We start from the raw sequence: 18308 nt of genomic DNA, 5'->3' as shown, positions 1-18308 counted from the left end.
TATTCAATACCCTTTTCCCCCTTAATGCTCTTTTCTTTTGTTCAGATACAATGTATATGTATTGTGTTGCTTTGAAATGATTGGAAGAAAATTTGTAATGCCAGCATTAATCATGGGTTATTGAAATTATCTTATATCTTGTAGGTATTTATATAGTGCCATCTGTCTAGAAATAATCAATTCTGAAGTTCACTATTGATATTGATGAGGTAATTAATTCTGCTATACATGTCATTACAGGAATTTGACAAGCCTCCTTCTGCTGATAAACTCTTGCAAAGCATCAGTGAAAAGTTTGGAAAGGTGAGGACCGCTAGAAGGCCTTATGAAACAGTTTTTAGTCATTTGAGTAAAACAAAATACTCATATTTAAAAACATCAGTGCATGAGAGATATGTACCCGGTTTGTCATTATCTTCGGACCACTGATTAAAGCATGGTTCAACTGAACGCTGTTCAAATCTGTGGTAAAAGTTAAACAATGTGCATTATATGATTTGATATTCCGGTTTTACAAAAGTGAAGTGTCTGTTAGGTGTTTTAATTTGTTGATTCTTTGTGAAAATTGAATTTACTTCCCTTGGTACATGTATATAACAGTCTCTTGGTACTATTTATGTTTTTCTTCTAATTGATCCTTTAAACACTCCATGTGCCTTACTAATTTAATATTGCATATAAAAAGCAACAAACAAAAAGTATATTGTCGAATTTTCTGCACATTTTATGCTGAAGGAGTGAGTATATAAAACAAAGAAAAGAAAAAGAGATAGTTTTTTATTTAAACTAAAGTAATTCACTAAACAGTTTTATTCCGTAACTGTTTTAAGATATGTACGATGTAATAAGGAACTGGAGCAGAGACAGACATTTCAATGGGATTATTCACTAAACTGACCTCGACAAGGCCAAATTGCGGGGGGGGGGGGGGGACTCCCAGGGCCTCATACATTTAGGCTTTAGTACACCTTCCATGTCAACATTGCATTACTGGACTTCTTTTTTTCATCAGATTCACTGTAATATGAATAGTTCATATTATCACTTTGTGTAATTCCTTTTCTCTTTGTGTCTTTGCAGCCTCCACCGGAAAAAGAGGATGAATCTCGCTTCAGAGCCGGTTGGGAAAATGATGATAAATATCCTTTTGTAAATCACCAAAGTTGCAATAATATTGTTCTAATGATTTATTTGGTATAAATCTTTTGCCAGAATTTGACCCATATTTTGATCCAGACAGTAAACCATTGCTGCCTGTTGGGGTACCAGCATCTGCAATCATTAAATATGTTTTCAATTGTGGTAATTATTATTAATTCTTTTTTTATGCCTCGGTGGTTGCTCTCGTTATTATGTTTGGAGTTTTCCGTCCTGTTATCCTTCTTGCGAAAAGAGCCATTTGATGGATCAACTTCAAACTTGGTCCAAGTATGCAGCATTGATGATGATCTGATTATTTTGGGGGGTATCAAGGTCAAAGGTCGCAGAGGTCTTTATATACCCCCAAAATATCTCAAATTTAAAGCTGTATTTTTCTCAAATCACTGACCATTTAACAGAAAGTGCACAAGTCACCGCTCAGGAACTTATCTGCGGCACTATGTTACATTGCCAATGTGCACCTTACAGTACACTAGCGTTTAAATTCATATCACAACACTTCCTTATTAAATCCATATTGGTGCTTATTTGACAGCACATCTGAATCTGTTCACTTCAACTGAATGAACATTGTTCACCCTCCTTCATAGACACACATGGACACACACAGCACACCCACTCACACACTGTACAGCACACACTCACGTCTTCACCCATAAAACAACCCTCACACTGTTACACGGACACCTTGACAACTTTATACCAATTGTTCAGAGATACGCATGTACACACAGAGCCCACCCACCCACACCAGCACACACACTGTACAGCACACACCCACATCCTCACCATTAAAACAACCCTCACACTGTTACACAGACACCCAGACAACTTTATACCCATTGTTCAGAGACACACAGAGCACACCAGCACACACACTGTACAGCACACACCCACATCCTCATTAAAACAACCGTCACACTTACACAGACACCCAGACAACTTTATACCCATTGTTCAGAGACACACATGGACACACAGAGCACACCAGCACACACTCACGTCTTCACCCATAAAACAACCCAAACACAAACACACAGATTATCTCTCACTCCCAAATAAACTTGATAATTATTTGAATATTTAGAGCAAATAAGAGAAATATAAATAATAATAATAAACAAAAATTAAAAAAATAAAAAGTGAAGCATAATCATTAATTTCTGAGTTGTTGCCACATCATAGTATTGCATATTCTATCCCTCAATAACCTATCTTTGTTGAATCACCTCAAACTATGAAAGTGAAAATGCATACAGACTCTGAATGGATACTGTGTTTCACTTTATTGCACAAACTTGAAATCTCCCTTGTTGAACTTTAAGAATGAAAATGCGTACAGACTCTGAATGGGAACTGTATCTCACTTTATTGCACAAACTTGAAATCTCCCTTGTTGAACTTTAAGAATGAAAATGCGTACAGACTCTGAATGGGAACTGTATCTCACTTTATTGCACAATGTATATCACACAAGCTGAAAGTCTTCCATGTTGAACTTAAAGAATGAAAATGCATACAGATTCTGAATGGGACTGTATTTTACTTTATCTTAAAGTCTACCATGTTTAACTGCTTGATTCATCAAACCTTGAATTATTTTTTATTATTATTATTTTTTTTTTTTTGGGGGGGGGTGAAGGTGAATCCAAGTAACATTATGAAAACTGTAAGTGTAGTATTGCTTTTAATTTTTTTTCTATAATAACATGCATCTCACTTGACATATGTCTTTAAATTGACTTTTTTTCATTAATTTGAAAGAGAAATTATTTAAGTGGTGATGACTAATTTTTGTTGTACTTTACCTTCATTTCCATGACACAGTCGTAACCCATATGCTTACCTGACTTTAGAATTGTATTCCTTTTTCACCTGTTTATTTTAGCACTTGAACTTTTAATAATTTCTCTTGCTGCATGAAGTCATGTTATCTGTTGTCCAAATCTCTTGCGTCATGGAGCATGAGGCTTTCAATTTTTTTTTTTTTTTGGGGGGGTTAATCCTTTTATTTCTACTTTAGATCTGTATGTGCATATGTGAAAATAATATGTTTTAGGCTTTGCAGTTTGCTTCCTTGTCATAGTTTGCATACTGAGTTTGAAATTCGTTTGCTGCGAAGCACAGGGAAGCCGTCTTGTCGCATTCGCACAATGCTTGCTGACATTCATTATTGGCTGAAGCATCTGAAAGAGAGAAGTGTAGAGCCAACAAGAATTACTGGATTGGTAATGATATCTATCGTTGTATAATGCCTACTCGGCTTGTTGTATGCAAGCAAATGTGAGGCTTAGCATGCGATATTTGTACCATCGCACTGAAAAAAGAGGTAACCTCTTTGCTTATGTTTAAAAAAATAATTGCAGGGTTCCCAGCCCATCAGGGAAATCAGGGAAAATTACTTTACTTTTTTCCAGTCAGGGAAAAATCAGGGAATTTGATTAAAAATACCTCAAATCAGGGAAAAATGCGTCAAATGAGGGGAAAATCAGGGAATTTTGATCAGCCCAAAAGTCGAAAGCACAGTAGTCAGTCAGAATCTGTTATATTTTGTTGCGTATCAAAACAACATCCATTAAATGACTGGTTATGATGGTAATAATTAGTTTTACATTATTGTTTTTATACTGAAAATACATGTGATTCACTGCAAAAACTTAGAAAACATGCGAAAATGGGAATGGTTTTAAATAATTTCAGGGAATTTTTAAACTTCATCAGGGAAAAGTCAGGGAATTTTGTTTTCTTGAAAAGCTGGGAACCCTGAATTGGATACCTACCGCAGACAATGGTAAGTTCATCAGCTGGATAAAACCAGCTCCAGGGTGCATGGCAGGAGTATGTGTAGGCCTCCCAATATATGTCGACATCAGATGAGCAAGGTCCTCCTTTCTTCTCCTCCACATCACCATAGCAGTTATCATGTACCTGACAGCATCTACAAAAAAAAAGTTATAAGTTTTCAGAAAGAATTTTTAAAGTAGGTTTGTTGCGATCTTTATGGGGAAATACATTACAACATGATGACACCAGACACTTAAAACATGAAAATCCCGACATATATAGGGCTCTGCTAATTATTATTTTTTTAACCATCGAATCAGATGCCAAACATACCTTCGATTGATTTTCAGGCGAGGGATTTTGAAATAATAATTGTACTTGATGAGGTGATGGGAGAATATGCATAGCAATGACATACATGTAGCTTTATTTGTTGTAAATATTGACTCAACTTTATTTGATTTAGAAAAGCACTCAATGGATGTTACACACAATGAATAACAAGTTCCTCTTTTTTTATTAATCTGTAACACGAAAAGATCGCGCCGCAACGTTTCATGACTTTTTCTTTCAAGACTCTGGCAACATAATTTGCTACGCAGGGGTACTTAGTTTCCAAAATTACGCAGCATTTTCTTAGTGCTTTCGTTTCCAAAATTGCTCAAAACTTGTTTTCATGTACAAAACTCAATTAATTTCATCATAATTAATTTGTGGTCACAATAATGTCCCCAATGATTTCCATAAAAAAAAAACAATATTACAATCAACGTCAAAGTACAAAGAAATGCATAAGGAAATTAAAAAACAATAAAATGCATAAAAAATCAATGTGATATTGAGTTTTTAAAGGTATATTGATCAGAATCCTACAAAGAGTCTTTGAATAAAAAAAATAGCATAGGGGCCTTATTTAGTTTAGAGCAAACTTTCAATTTTACGCATAAATTAGCATAATATTGATTTTTTGGTAATGAGATTTATAACGCAAAGTATTTGATCTTGCAGATTTGGTGATTATGCCATGGGTAATGTGCATACTTAATTTTGTGAGCAATTGTGTGGCCAACAACAGAGATCTCAAGGGGGGGCGGGGGCTGATTCAATCCCCTTCTAAGTCTTCTTAAGGCCACCACACACCTTATGACCCGACTGGTATACGACTGGTCTGCGACTGAGTGAAGGGAAATGTGACGTCACAGAACTTGTCAGCTTGAAGGTCGCAGACCGCTCAGAGAGAAGTCGCTTGGAAAATTGTAAGGATTTGACATGTTGAATCCTTATGACTGGATCACAAGCTCAATCCAACTTCCAGCCAATCAGACAGCAGAGTTGCACGACGCTTATATGATATACAACGCACATACGCAGTAGTAAGCGCCATTTTCTCAGTTGCTATTGCAAAAAGCAAAAAGCGCATGCGTGAGTCACAGACAACATGGCAGTCGGATTGCAAGGTGTGCGGTGTTGGGGCTTATGACTACCTTGCGATTCATCTCTACTCACTCAGTCACAGACCAGTCGTAGACCAGTAGGGTCGTAAGGTGTGCAGTAGCCTGTGGCCTTTAGTCATCAAAATAGTATAGTCTTTTTAGGGTTAAGCATTGAAGTGAAAATGTTAACAGCATTTTGAAGTTGGAATTATTTCCAAAAAATGACAAAGGCGTGATCCAGATGAGTGAGATGATGATGTCACATGACCACTTTTTTGTATGTTACATGTATATGAAATCACGAAAGAAGATTTCAATTTTTCTCTCCGGTATTGAAAATATGGTTTGATTTTTGTGGAACAGTAATGCAAGGAAGTGATATTTTATTCAAGTCCATAAAAAAAAGAGGAAAAGATACTGGAAAAAGGGAATGCTCCAGCCCCTACTTTTTTAGTGACCATGTATAAAAACTTGATTTTGTGCATGCTCAGCCCCCACTTCACACCCGCATATGTTCCATGGCTCCAGTAGTATACCAGCTTTTAAAGAACTATATGCAGAAGCGCTCTCACAAATAACTATATTGAATTTATCAGTTTCTGGAAATAATGATATTTTACTCATTGTTTAGGCAATTTGACTTGATTCCATTTCCTTACAAAGCAAAACGAGGCAAAATAATTTTTTTTCCAATAGTTATGTGAACTAAACGATGACAGTGAGTATTATCACAATAAAGGGAGGATCACTTACGTATCAAGTGAGTCTACTGGGGTCCCGTAGCCACCGAATCCGCAGTAACAACCATATCCATTATATCTGTAACTGTAGGAGTTAGTAGCACAGGATGACATGTAGCCAAAATTGATGATGCTATCCTCTTTAATACGACTGACTGAAGGACCAGCTGGAGAATAATGATCATAACGATGATAGTAAATATTGCTAAATGTTTTTATAATGAAAATACATGATACTTGTATAGCGCTCTTTCTATCTTGATTAGGTGCTCAAGGCGCTTCAGAGCAGAACAACAACAAAAGCTATTTACATATAATACATGTCTGAACAATAAGTCAATGTTCTATCAAAAAGCACTCTTACGTTTTCAGGTTGCCCTTTAAGGTGGACACTGAAGTCTGGGTTTTTGGTTCAATATGATTACACTGCGTGATTAATTCCAAGTTTTGTGCAAAGGTTGGCATTGTCAAAGATAGACATTTTGTTATCCAGTCAAACGCCCCCCCCCCAAAAAAACCCCCATGATATATAACAACAAAAATCGCCTTACAATACACATTATAAGTAAAGGAAGAGAGAATTTTAAATTATAAGTTTGATGCACAGAAAATAATTGAACCCTTATAGTTTTCTTTTCATAGTTTTCCCCCCAAAACACTCTTTTTAATATTTGCACTTTATTTTATTTTCTTCCTTAAAAATAAAAAAAATCTTTAAAATTTATTTTCTTTTTTTGTTTTGAAATTGTATAAGTAGCTAAATTAAGTAATATATTAGAAAATGATACATGGTTGTGTTCATTTGAAACTTGTCTCGCAATAACAATATGTTAGTAAACTTATTTCAACATTTTGTATATTCATTCATGATACCACATTCTAGAACACTAACAGTGATTCTTTAAGATGTACGACATACATGTATATGTCTTATATTTATGGACCCAAAATGGCATTCAAATTCTTTTGATGAAAAATGAGTAGGTACGCATTGAATTAACAAGAGACCTTGCACAATAATGGACTAAAAATGGTGGTGAAATTATGAGTTCTTACCGGATGCAAACGATATGAAAATCACCAGGAGCTCTATGCTGATTTTCATGTTGAGGCTTGCTAGATTAGGCTTGCTTGACAATGTCTACAGTATGTCTGATGACCTTAAGCAAATATCTCGCTGCAATGGATGTTGCGTTAGCTACTTCTGTGATATTTATAGAGGTCAGTTACGAGTACTAGTTTAATAAAAAACAAGGTATATAAAAGAAATTAAAATTATGCCAGTGTTAACTTCAAAAGCAAGTCAAGGTGAAAAGCTCAATTCAATAAATCATCCACCTGTATCCACAAATTTACTAGAGCTCTAATGAATGAGATATTTTTTATGTATGATAGAAAAGAAAATGAATAACAAATTGCCGATAAAATTGTTTGCTCACAAAACCATAGTTAAATGAAATATAATCAGGTATAGCAGAAACTTGATTGAATTTTGTTTGTGGATGAGAGATCATGTGGCATATTTTAATTACAAACACATTTTTGATGGTACCCGTTTTATTTGTGGTTCAAAGTTAAAACTTCAAAAGTCTGCCAAGTTGATACGCTTGATCAAATTTCTATCAAGCAGTAACCACAAATTTATTTCTTTATGAAGAGTGAATAAGATTGATTTTCATGTATATATGATAATGAAATCAGGTTTAGGTTTTATGGCATATTGCCATTACAAACACACTATTGATGGTACCAGTACCTGTTTTATTTCTGAAGATAAATTGGAAGTAAAGCCACTAGATGACAGGTTCCAAAATAAACTTTTCAATTTATTTGGTCATTGCTGTTGCAGAGATGTTACTCAACCTGACCATTCATATTCCAGTCGTATTCCAATCCTTTTAATACACTTTTTATAAAGATATGATGAAAAAAAAATTGATGGACATGACAATACCCCGGTAAAATCTGTAGTAGATTGTGCCATTTATCTATCACAACGGGTTATGTGGTCCAGTGGTAGAGCCTTGGACTCATAATCGCAAGGTTGTGAGTTCGAATCCCAACTCTGCCATTGTCTCCACTTTGATAAAAAGGCCCGAGAGTGATATCTGTCGTCTATAATGTCAGCAACTATGACTGATTAACCTAGACGTAAAATGTTTACCAGCAAAATGCTGTCCTGCAGAGTTCCTGCGGGAGTTACCAGAAACAGAAACAGAAACCTCATAATGATAATAATTACCAGCACACTTGCTTATGTAGTGCTTAACACTTACTTTATCACAATAAGCGCTCTGCAGTAATGTAGCATAATTACTCTGGCTTTTATAGCTGAGCAGCTGTTATGTGCACTGTGTTTCAACAAGGAATAAATTCCTACCAGGTACTCATTCACCTCACCTGGGTTGAGTGCAGCACAATGAGGGTAATTTTCTTGCTGAAGGAAAATATGTCATGGCTTGGAATTGAAGCCATGTCCCTCAGATTGAAAGAGGAGAGTCATAACCACTAGACCACAACGCCCCAATATTTTTTTAAACATAGCTGAGATGAGTCCTGATAAAGATAGATTTGATCCAGGTTATAATAGGCCTACAAGTGACCTTGCCTATTACAGTCAAATCTTTTGGAACCGTAGAAATCTCTATGACTTGGGAGACATTTAACTTAAAAGAGGTACAAACACATTTTCATTTCAGTTTATTTCCATATCCAAAACACAAATATAATTCAAGTAACATAGCATGCATTGAAAAACAATGTAAAACATTCAAATAAATTACTAGTTAACAATGAGTTTATATAACAGGTTGGGTATGGAGAGGACTGCTGAAAGCTGGGCTCGAAGATTGCAGTTCCACATTTCATAGCTTTGATTTAAAAATGTTCTATATAATGTCGGGGGCGTTTCTCACAAATTAGAGTGTGGCTGAAAAATTGCACTTAATTCCCAGTTGCATGCTGGGCGTATAACGCATCACCACATTGGTCAGATCATGCTTGGAGGAAGTGCACTACAGCATATTCCACCAATGAGGTTGCTTGTTAGATACTGTGTGCGCATTGTAATTTAAGCATGCCTCTAAGTCACACTTAAATCTTTGTACAACAATCACCAGGGGGTGTTTCACAAAGATTTAAGTCGCACTTAAATGCTGACGCATACGTGACATGCAACGCGCGATCTTATTGATAGATACGGAGTAGTGTGCGTCCTCATGACGCGATCTGACCGATGTGGTCAATCCTTTCATACCGTACACAACTCGGTATTTAAGTGCGACTCTAATTCATTCTTAAATCTTTGTGAAACATCCCCCCCCCCCTGGTCTAAAAAGATGCCTCAATTCGGGCATATAATTTAATTCTGGAACACCGACTTCCACTAGACCAGTTTCTAGTAAATTATTTGAGAAATGGATAAGTATTTGTCTAATGAAATTTCTGAATCAATTTGATTTACTATATGTACCCCAATGTGTTTTCATCAAAAAAAAAAACCTGTTATGGTAACTACCACAGAAACTCAGCAGCACATCTTTTTGCTGGTATAAAGCCAAGTTGGTACATCACCAATTACATGCTAAACTGTTTACTTCAGTTAATCAGTTAATCAGGCATACTGGCTGACCTGATAGATGACACAAATTACTCTCTGGTCTTTTTATGAAAGTTAAGACAAATGACAGAGCATGATTCTGACCATGAGTCCATTGCTCTAACCACTAGACCACATGACCTTGATAATTCTTTGTTTTTGCCTTAACCCAAGTATTTCACAGCTCAGTCATCACGTGACAGAGGGTAAGTCTATTAAAAAATGTTTTTTCTTGATATTCCTATATCTTATTAAAATTTAACATTATGTACTATTCTCCCTCTCTGGGTATTTTATGAAGCTGTTCGTAAGTTGCGAATGCCTTTATTCCTGACTTGTGACCCTTTGATTTCTATTTTTGATTTCTATTTCAACCAATACGCCCGCCAGGCTACGGGATGGGATGTATTATGGTTCACGCTCGGTGTCTGTCCGTCCGTCCATTAATTTTTCTGTGTAAACGCGATATTTCAGTTTAACTCAACCCAGGCTCATATAATTTGGTGTGCATGATAGGAGCATGGATCCCAGGAAGCCTTAAGATTTTGAGGTCAAAAGGTGAAAGGTCAAGTTCACAGTGACATGATTTCATCTTACCCTTCTGAAGTCCTTGTAAACATGATAACTTTAGTTTAACTTAACCTAGGCTCATATAATTTGGTGTGTATGATACTAGCATGGATCCGAGGAATTTTATTGTCTCGCCCACCAGAGGTGAAGCGAGACTTAGGGATCCAAATGTTGTCCGTCGTCCGTCCGTCACAAACCTTATGACACATAACTCCACAACTGTAAGTCGCTTTTCAACCAAACTTGGATGGTAGATGGATTTGGGGGACCTGCATGTTATGCTGCAGTCGGAGGTCACATGGTAAGGTCAAAGGTCATTTTCAGGTCAACGTTAAAGTTTACATGCAAGACTCTTATGACACCTAACTCCGCAACTGTAAGTCACTTTTCAACCAAACTTGGATGGTAGATGAATTTTGGGGGGCCTGCATGTCATGCTGCAGTCGGAGGTCACATGGTAAGGTCAAAGGTCATTTTCAGGTCAACGTTAAAGTTTACATGCAAGACTCTCTTATGATACCTAACTCCGCAACCGTAAGTCACTTTTCAACCAAACTTAGATGGTAGATGTACTTAGGCGACCTGCATGTTATGCTGCAGTCAGAGGTCACATGGTAAGGTCAAGGGTCATTTTTAGGTCAACATTAAAGTTTACGTGCAAGGCTCTTATGACAAGTGTTATTCCATCCCAGTCATTTCACAATATGAAGTTTCGATACAATTCTGTTGTGTACCCTCGCAAGTCACCGTATTTCTGGTTATTTTCATAAGTGGGCGAGACACAAAATCGCTTTTGCCTTGTTTATTTTGAGGTCAAAATTTTAAAGGTCAAGTCGCCACCTTCCACTTTTCTTGCTTGACCAATAACTCTGTTTCCTTGTTACAGGCTGGCATATTACGTGCTCGCCCCAGCGACACTCTTGTTTGCCTTTTCTGCTAAATCAACACAAATCAATTTTGGGGTACATGTACATTATTTACAAGACAATGGATCACCAGTCTTGTATGATGCTGGGAGTAACTTCCAAACAGCTTTATGAAACTCCCACCTTTTGTAATTTCAGGGATGCTTATAAAATGGCTTTCTTGTTCAACTGAAAGGGGAAGTTCACCCTGCTTCAGTTAGGTTTGATAAAAGCAGAAAAATTTAGAGAGAATTATTGGTGAAAGTTTGATGAAAATCGATCAAAGAACATAAGAGTTAATGATTTTTAAAAATTTAATTTTTGACGTCATATGCGAGCAGCTTCCCTATCTATTGTAAACATAAATTACATTGATTCAAATATTTTGAATGGAACATTATGAATCAAAATATTTTTCTTTGATATAGAAAAGGGTATGATATGATGTGTCTGATGATATTTCTAGTCCGGAAGTAAAATCGCTTTCAATTTTTTGAGAAAATTACATTAAAAAAAAAATCATATCACATGACATATGGAGGAGCAGCTCATCTTTGACATCAGAGAATCCTAACTTTTAGAATTCATTACTCAGTTATTCTTTGACAAATTTTCATCAAACCTCCACTAATATTTTTTTCAACTTTTTCTGCTTTTGTTTAACCAACTTATCGTATGGATGAACTTCTCCTTTAAAGTTCAAAGATAAAGAGTGGAAAGCTTTTAATGGCAACTAAAATACACTTTCCTTGTTACCAGTTTTCTTTCTAATATTGGGCCTTTCTTGATGTTCAGCAGTTAAAGAGAGGGTTTTTAAAAATCATTCAAATAGGTTCAAGATTGCCTTATAATGTTGTTGAAACTTTGCCCAGTATTAGTAAGAAATATGATTATTGATCTGACACTGAAAAAATATTGTATCAGATAGTCTCCCTTGAAAATAAAATTCACCTGTCTGATTATCTTATATTCTGATTGTGGCTTCTAGAGAATGACAGTGTATATGGATAATACACAAGAATTTCTTCTTTTACAATGTGGTAGGGAAAATTCAAGCCTGCTTTCTTGTATTGCAATACACACAATACACACAACCATTCTCTCTTTGTTCATAAGCAAGGGATTTCTTTTTGTGTATTTCGTTTGCACACGTGTCTAATAATGAAGATGCATGTAATAGATTTGCCCTATTTTAGCCCGTTGTTTGTTTATTATTCATATTGAGGAAGTAAAAAACTCATAATATTTTGAGGTCCTGTCACATCGTTCCGCGCAAGACTTACGGGCGAGTTGTAGGTGATTGCTAAATGATTTTTGAGCATATTAAAAAATTTGCTGCTTGCAAATCTGACTTGCAATGCGCTCCTGCGGTCAACTGCATGTAAGATACGTGCGAGATACTGTCAATGCAGGCAACCGACAGGTAGCAAAAATAGTTTCACACAAGGCTTGCACAGAATGATGTGACAGGGCCTGTAGTTTAGAATTTTTTTACTACTGTCTAGCTGAAAATAAGAATCTGTGAACATTCCATTTTTATATCTTACTAAAACTGGACTTGGCATACAAGACCTTTTAGTATGTATGATGAATATATTAGACAACTACCATTTGTGTGATTAATCTTGATTAATCTCCTTGTTTCATTTTAGCATTGCCTTGACTGGAGAGGGAGACAGACAGAAGTCGAGACAGGGCAAAAAAGGAGGTAACTTTGACAGCTACTTTGAATGTTACCCAGGGTAAGTGATCAACTCTTTCATGTGTAGTAATTTTTACTTATTATATATTTTCATTAAATTTATATTTGTAAATTATTTTAGAACATGCAGAGGAATCAAAATACAATGAGAGCTAGGAACATCAAAGGTTTCTTGTAAACTTGATTAAATACTATTCCCTTTAAAAGAAATGCTGTGTTATGTAAAATTTCGAATCTTTTACTAATACTGTTTATTTTTTAGATATTTTTTTTTGTCTGGGGGGTATTTGTTTTTTGTAACCTTTAATACATTAGAAAATATTTGTTTATTGATCAACTTTTTCCAGCAAGATTTTTGAGGTAAATCCCTCTCTTTTTTTTTTACAATGTCCTTATACACTTTATTGATTTCGACTATTCTTTATTCTACAAAATTCAGTGCAATGGAAACAGCTGATGCTCTGGATGATTCTGATGATGAAGTAGATTACTCTAAAATGGACCAGGTGAGAATTATTATCTGATCATCAGTCAATATGTGTAATGTTACAGTGGAGGGCATAACAATAGGAAACCTATGCATTAGACCCTAAGAACAATGATTGATCAAGGTCTCATGCACAGGGTTTTATTATTTGTCCTCGAATATGCCTGCCCGTGGGAATAATCTTTAATGTCCATTTCTTCCCCTTTTTCTTTTTGTCTTTTATCGTACATTTCTTTCTTTTTTTTAATCTGAGGAGGTTATCCTTGCTGCCCCTGGTGGTAGATAGCTACTCTGGTATCAATTATGAATTTCATGATGCATTTTTTTTTAAAGATTGTTCTCTGGGCCTGATGTTGCCATCATAAAATGATGAAAAGTGGCTCATGACTGCCACAGAATAGACCATAATTAAATAATGTGACAATAGTAATTAGATGGAATGGCAGTCAACCCAAACCAAATATAACCAGGGGCCGAACCCACTTGCTCCTGGGACTGAAACAGGGTTTTCCCCTTCACAGCCCGTATGGATGCAAGCGAGGGTTGTCATCCCCATAGGGAGCCTGGTCAGCTAGGAGCCCAGCTAGACAAGCTACTTGTAGTAACCTTGACTTCAAAAAAAGAATGTCATTTTCCTTCATTAAAAAAATAGAAGAAAAGTTTGCAGTGGTGACTTTTAAAAGAAAAATTAATTCTTGTAATCTGAAGCAGGTGCATTTTGAGTAATTTTCCCAAGGTTTTTTTTAACATTTTCTGGAAATTGTTGTGCTTTTACATTTCACCAGAAAAGAAACGTTGATGATTGTGTACCGGGTATACAGTCCCATACAATCTCCATTTTGTAGTGTGTTAAGTTGGAGATTCTTTGAAAGGAAGGTAGGGGTAATAGGAGATTATCAGGAGGTATTGGGATAAGAGGGGGGGGGGGATTAGGGAAGTGAAAGGGGAGGGAAGAGGAAAGGAATAGGTTGACCCCATGTTCAAACTTGAATAAAACAGGATTTGGTATATTCAAGCAAATGTTTACCATTTTCCAGTTCTCGATAAGCTACATGTATATACGTTTCGGCTTCTTTCTATATCGCGTTATGTAAGACTGTTTAAAAATGACATTTTGGCTAATAGTTTAACCCATGGCTCTCAGAAAAGTTAATATAAAATGTATATTTAATTTAACAAAATGTTATAATGAAGAAGTTTATTGGAAGAAAGCAAATTTTGAAATAGCATAGTTTTTATCAGATTTGATTTGTCTCTTTGATATCAGGGTAACAAGAAAGGTCCTGTAGGAAGATGGGATTTTGACACTGCAGAGGAATACAGTGACTATATGAACCAGAAGGAAGCTTTGCCAAAGTAAGTCTTATTTATTATGTTATGTTATTTAATATATTTATTTGTTTGTATGTATACCAGTTCTTATATATACATTAGGGAAATTCCATAAAGTATGTATATCAGGGGACAGAGTACACAGAGCTTGCACCCAAAATGCTTGGTTTGTGTTATCACATTGGGTTATCGCGTCGGGTTGGGGAGTTGAGACAATCCGATATGAGGACACAAGCCAAATGCTCAAAGATCCTCAAAGAGCACTGGTAAATCCCCATTCTGTGCAATGCTAAAGCTTCTTTCATGTTGCAGATTTAAGCAGTAGGTTGTAAAAAGTAGTCCCCCCCCCCCCCCCACATAAAAAAATGCCTGATGTATATCCCACTGCCTGTAATTGAAACCTTTAAAAAATCTTTGGTTTTATATGCATCTTATGAAAAGGCGTCATGGACTCAATTTATCATGGCTTGAGGATTTCATGAAGTGAAGTAAAAATTTAGAAAAATTGTGTTTGGTTGTACAAAAGAGTTTATTGATTTATGATGAATCCCACTATTTTGTTGAAATTGCCATCATATATTGCAAAGCTTTTACAGATGAAAAACCAGATATAAAAAAAAAAAGAACGATCATATTACCTCTTTCCTTTACATATATAATTTCTCCCATTATCCCTCTTCCCTCTGGCTTTCTCAACCTCTATCTCTGTCTATCTGTCTCTATCTCTGTGACTTCCCTTTTTTTCTTTCCTTCTACCTCTTTATTTCTCTCTCTCTCTCTCTCTTCCTCTCCTTTCTTTGTTCACAGAGCTGCATTTCAGTTTGGAATCAAGACATCCGAGGGAAGGAAGACAAGAAGAGCTCACACAGAGAAGAATGAGAAGGCTGCACTAGATAGAGAATGGCAGAAAATTAGTCAGGTGAGGTGATGGTGGTGGTGGTGGTTATGATGGAGATAATGATGATGTGACTGGGATGTGATGGTGGTGATGTGATAATGATTGTTATGAAGATGACGGTGATGATGATGATGGTTGTGGTGAGTGATGAGAATGATGGTGGTGAGGTTGTATGGTAATCATTGTTAATGAAAAACTGATAAAGGTATATTCAGGTAGTATGCAAAATGATACAAAATATAGTATGCAAAATGATACTTGATATTTTGATGTTTGTGAATGTTAAAAGATGATAGACTCTTTACGATTTACAAAGGTCATTTCACAAATCTGTATTGGAATGAAGGCTGGTTGGTTGTGATTTCTATAATGAATATTCCTTTCATGTTTTTGAAATGTAAACAAAGAACTCAAAATTTTAACTTTCAGGTGAATACCAATGTACCCCTGTTCATAGTTCATGAGTACATGCTAAAAGCTCCTTTGTACAAAATTTTGTCTAAGGTTTTTCCATAAAAAATCATTTGTAAGTGCAATTGTCCTATTGTCTTTTTATCCAGATCATTGCAAAGAGGAAAGAGACTGGAGAGGGAAAAAGGTAAGGCTTACTCATTCAATTCAAATGTTTCTTAACGGAATAAGAACAAAGATTAAGTCATAGAAAACATACATCACTTGTTGAACGTTAATACCTGTCTGGCTCACAATACATAACAAGTTAAAACTTTGATGTAAAGTGTGACCTATTTCAAAGATCTACCAGTAGATATTTGATTAGTAATTAGTCATTACCTTTTGATTTTAACTTTCAAAAATATTGTAAAAGGCAATATTTTGCTCTAGTTGCCCTGGCTCAGTTTTCCAAACAATTTTATCTGCCCGACTTGAGAGTTAATTTAAAAAATATGACAGGCTTTTTAATTATTGATAATTTTTTAAATGCATGTAAAGAAATTTCTTATTTTTAATGTGATTTGACTCCCCTCAACATTTCACTTTATTATTTGTGTGCTGTTTGTCTCCCTCTATTGTTCATCCTGCAGGGAAGTTGACTACAAACGACCCAAGTACTGATTAACCGGTTCGTGTTTGGATAAATGTAACATTTTGTATATAACAAAAAAATATTTCTTGATGAAGTCATTGTCAGAATAATAAGATGTCATTGGGCATCTATGATTTCAGCACCATCTAAGGAACAGAAGAGCATCATCTTAACATGTTTTCTTGGATATTTGTGGAGGGCGGAAGGAGGTTTAACCCTAAAAAGACTGGGGGGGCTGATTCAGCCCCCTTCTCGACATTTTTCGCGATAAATCTGTAATGCGAAAAGCTGGCGCCGCGCCGTTCCATGACTTTTTTCTTTCAAGTCTTGCGCAACTTTTGAGACCAAATTTGCGACCCCCGAGTACGTGGTTCCGAAATTACGCAACATTTCTTAAGTACATGTCGACCCAAAATTGCTAAAAAACGTGAATTTGTGTACAAATCCAATGCAAATTGTGTTTTCAGCCAAAATTCATAAATGTATCATTATTTTCAATTTTACTAATCAAACTAAATTAATTTCATCTTGTCTATGGTCAGAATAAAGTCACGGATGATTTTCATTGAAAAAACAATAAAAAACAAAAAGTAAAAAAACACAGAAATACATAAGAAATTTTTAAAACAATAAAATACATAAGAAAAGAATTGTGATGTTGAATTTTTTTTCATGTACATTTGATTAGAATCCTACAAAGAGTCTATGAATAAAAAAAATAGCAGTTTAGAGGCCTTATTTAGTTAATTGGAGCAAATCTTTGATTTTACGCATAAATTAGCATAATTAATGAATTTTGAAATTTTTCGGAAAATTTGATCCTACAGTCTTGGAGATTATGCCGTGGGTAATGCACGTGCCAATTTTCCGCGCGGTCGACGGCCGAGATCATAGGGGGGGGGCTGAATCAGCCCCCCCCCCCAGTCTTCTTAGGCATCAAAATAGCCCAGTCTATTTAGGGTTAAATTTGATTGCTTTACCTCTGCATTTCACATATTGCACCACAATGGCATCACAATCAAAGTATGTAGAGATCATCCAGAGTTTCTGCTACTCTCTAATGCATTCTTTGTTAGAAATGAACAGAGTAATCTAAGTGTCACCTTTTTAATCAAATCAAATGTTAAGATGAGGGGACTTAGTAGATTGGGGGAGTTTGAAATTCTTTCTCTTGTACATGATTTGAACGAACCACTCAACGGGTCGTGTGGTCCAGTGGTTAGAGCATTGGACTCATAATCGCAAGGTTGTGAGTTCGAATCCCAACTCTGCCATTGTCTCCACTTTGATAAAAAGGCCCAAGAGTGATATCTGTCGTCTATTACGTCAGCCACTATGACTGATTAACCTAGACGTAAAATGTTTCCAAGGTAATTGGTTATATACCAGCTTGGCGTTTACCAGCAAAAAATGCTGTCCTGCTGAGTTCCTACGGGAGTTACCACAAACAGAAACAGAAACAGAAACTTTGCATTCATGTATTATTTAAATAATATTACCATAAAAAGGAATTTTAAACTCATTTTCAATTTATCCTCTTTGATCAGTCATGGAGCAATAGAAAAGAGAATGGACTGTCTTCTTTCACATTCCTTTTTTTCTCTGCTTTCACTCTATATTCTTCTTTCTCTTTTCTCTCCCCATCTTTCACAA

General features: G+C 35.7%; 2 protein-coding genes across 2 annotated transcripts in view; one reads left to right on the top strand and one right to left on the bottom strand.

Moving 5' to 3' along the window:
- LOC129261291 (protein Red-like) overlaps window positions 1–17223 on the top strand; it is a 46326-nt gene extending 29103 nt beyond the window's left edge. The window contains exons 14-22 of the mRNA XM_064099216.1: window positions 241–303; window positions 1081–1140; window positions 9900–9922; window positions 12844–12933; window positions 13333–13399; window positions 14648–14736; window positions 15520–15631; window positions 16171–16208; window positions 16654–17223. Coding sequence (XP_063955286.1) covers window positions 241–303; window positions 1081–1140; window positions 9900–9922; window positions 12844–12933; window positions 13333–13399; window positions 14648–14736; window positions 15520–15631; window positions 16171–16208; window positions 16654–16684 — 573 coding nt within the window. The 3' untranslated portion in view covers window positions 16685–17223. The remainder of the gene's footprint in view (window positions 1–240; window positions 304–1080; window positions 1141–9899; window positions 9923–12843; window positions 12934–13332; window positions 13400–14647; window positions 14737–15519; window positions 15632–16170; window positions 16209–16653) is intronic.
- LOC129261117 (acidic phospholipase A2 natratoxin-like) lies at window positions 3112–7326 on the bottom strand. The gene is made up of 4 exons (XM_054899165.2): window positions 7175–7326; window positions 6132–6285; window positions 3942–4099; window positions 3112–3347 (listed from the first exon to the last, which is right to left on the bottom strand). The coding sequence occupies exons 1-4, from the start codon at window positions 7221–7223 to the stop codon at window positions 3217–3219; spliced, it is 492 nt and encodes a 163-aa protein (XP_054755140.2). The 5' UTR covers window positions 7224–7326; the 3' UTR covers window positions 3112–3216.
- Window positions 17224–18308: the final 1085 nt, after the last annotated feature.

The sequence above is a fragment of the Lytechinus pictus genome, chromosome 5, assembly GCF_037042905.1.
Source record: "Lytechinus pictus isolate F3 Inbred chromosome 5, Lp3.0, whole genome shotgun sequence".
In the NCBI taxonomy this organism is placed as follows: Eukaryota; Metazoa; Echinodermata; class Echinoidea; order Temnopleuroida; family Toxopneustidae; genus Lytechinus; species Lytechinus pictus.
This window is presented reverse-complemented; position numbering and strand designations above follow the sequence as displayed.

What these genes read in the sequence shown, in the direction of transcription:
- LOC129261117 (XM_054899165.2), bottom strand. Translation starts at nt 7,223, where the DNA reads ATGAAAATCAGCATAGAGCTCCTGGTGATTTTCATATCGTTTGCATCC. An exon ending in TTTCATATCGTTTGCATCCG is followed by an intron (nt 6,286 to 7,174) that starts GTAAGAACTCAT and finishes ATTATTCTCCAG; the next exon opens with CTGGTCCTTCAGTCAGTCGT. An exon ending in TGAACTTACCATTGTCTGCG is followed by an intron (nt 3,348 to 3,941) that starts GTAGGTATCCAA and finishes TCTCTCTTTCAG; the next exon opens with ATGCTTCAGCCAATAATGAA.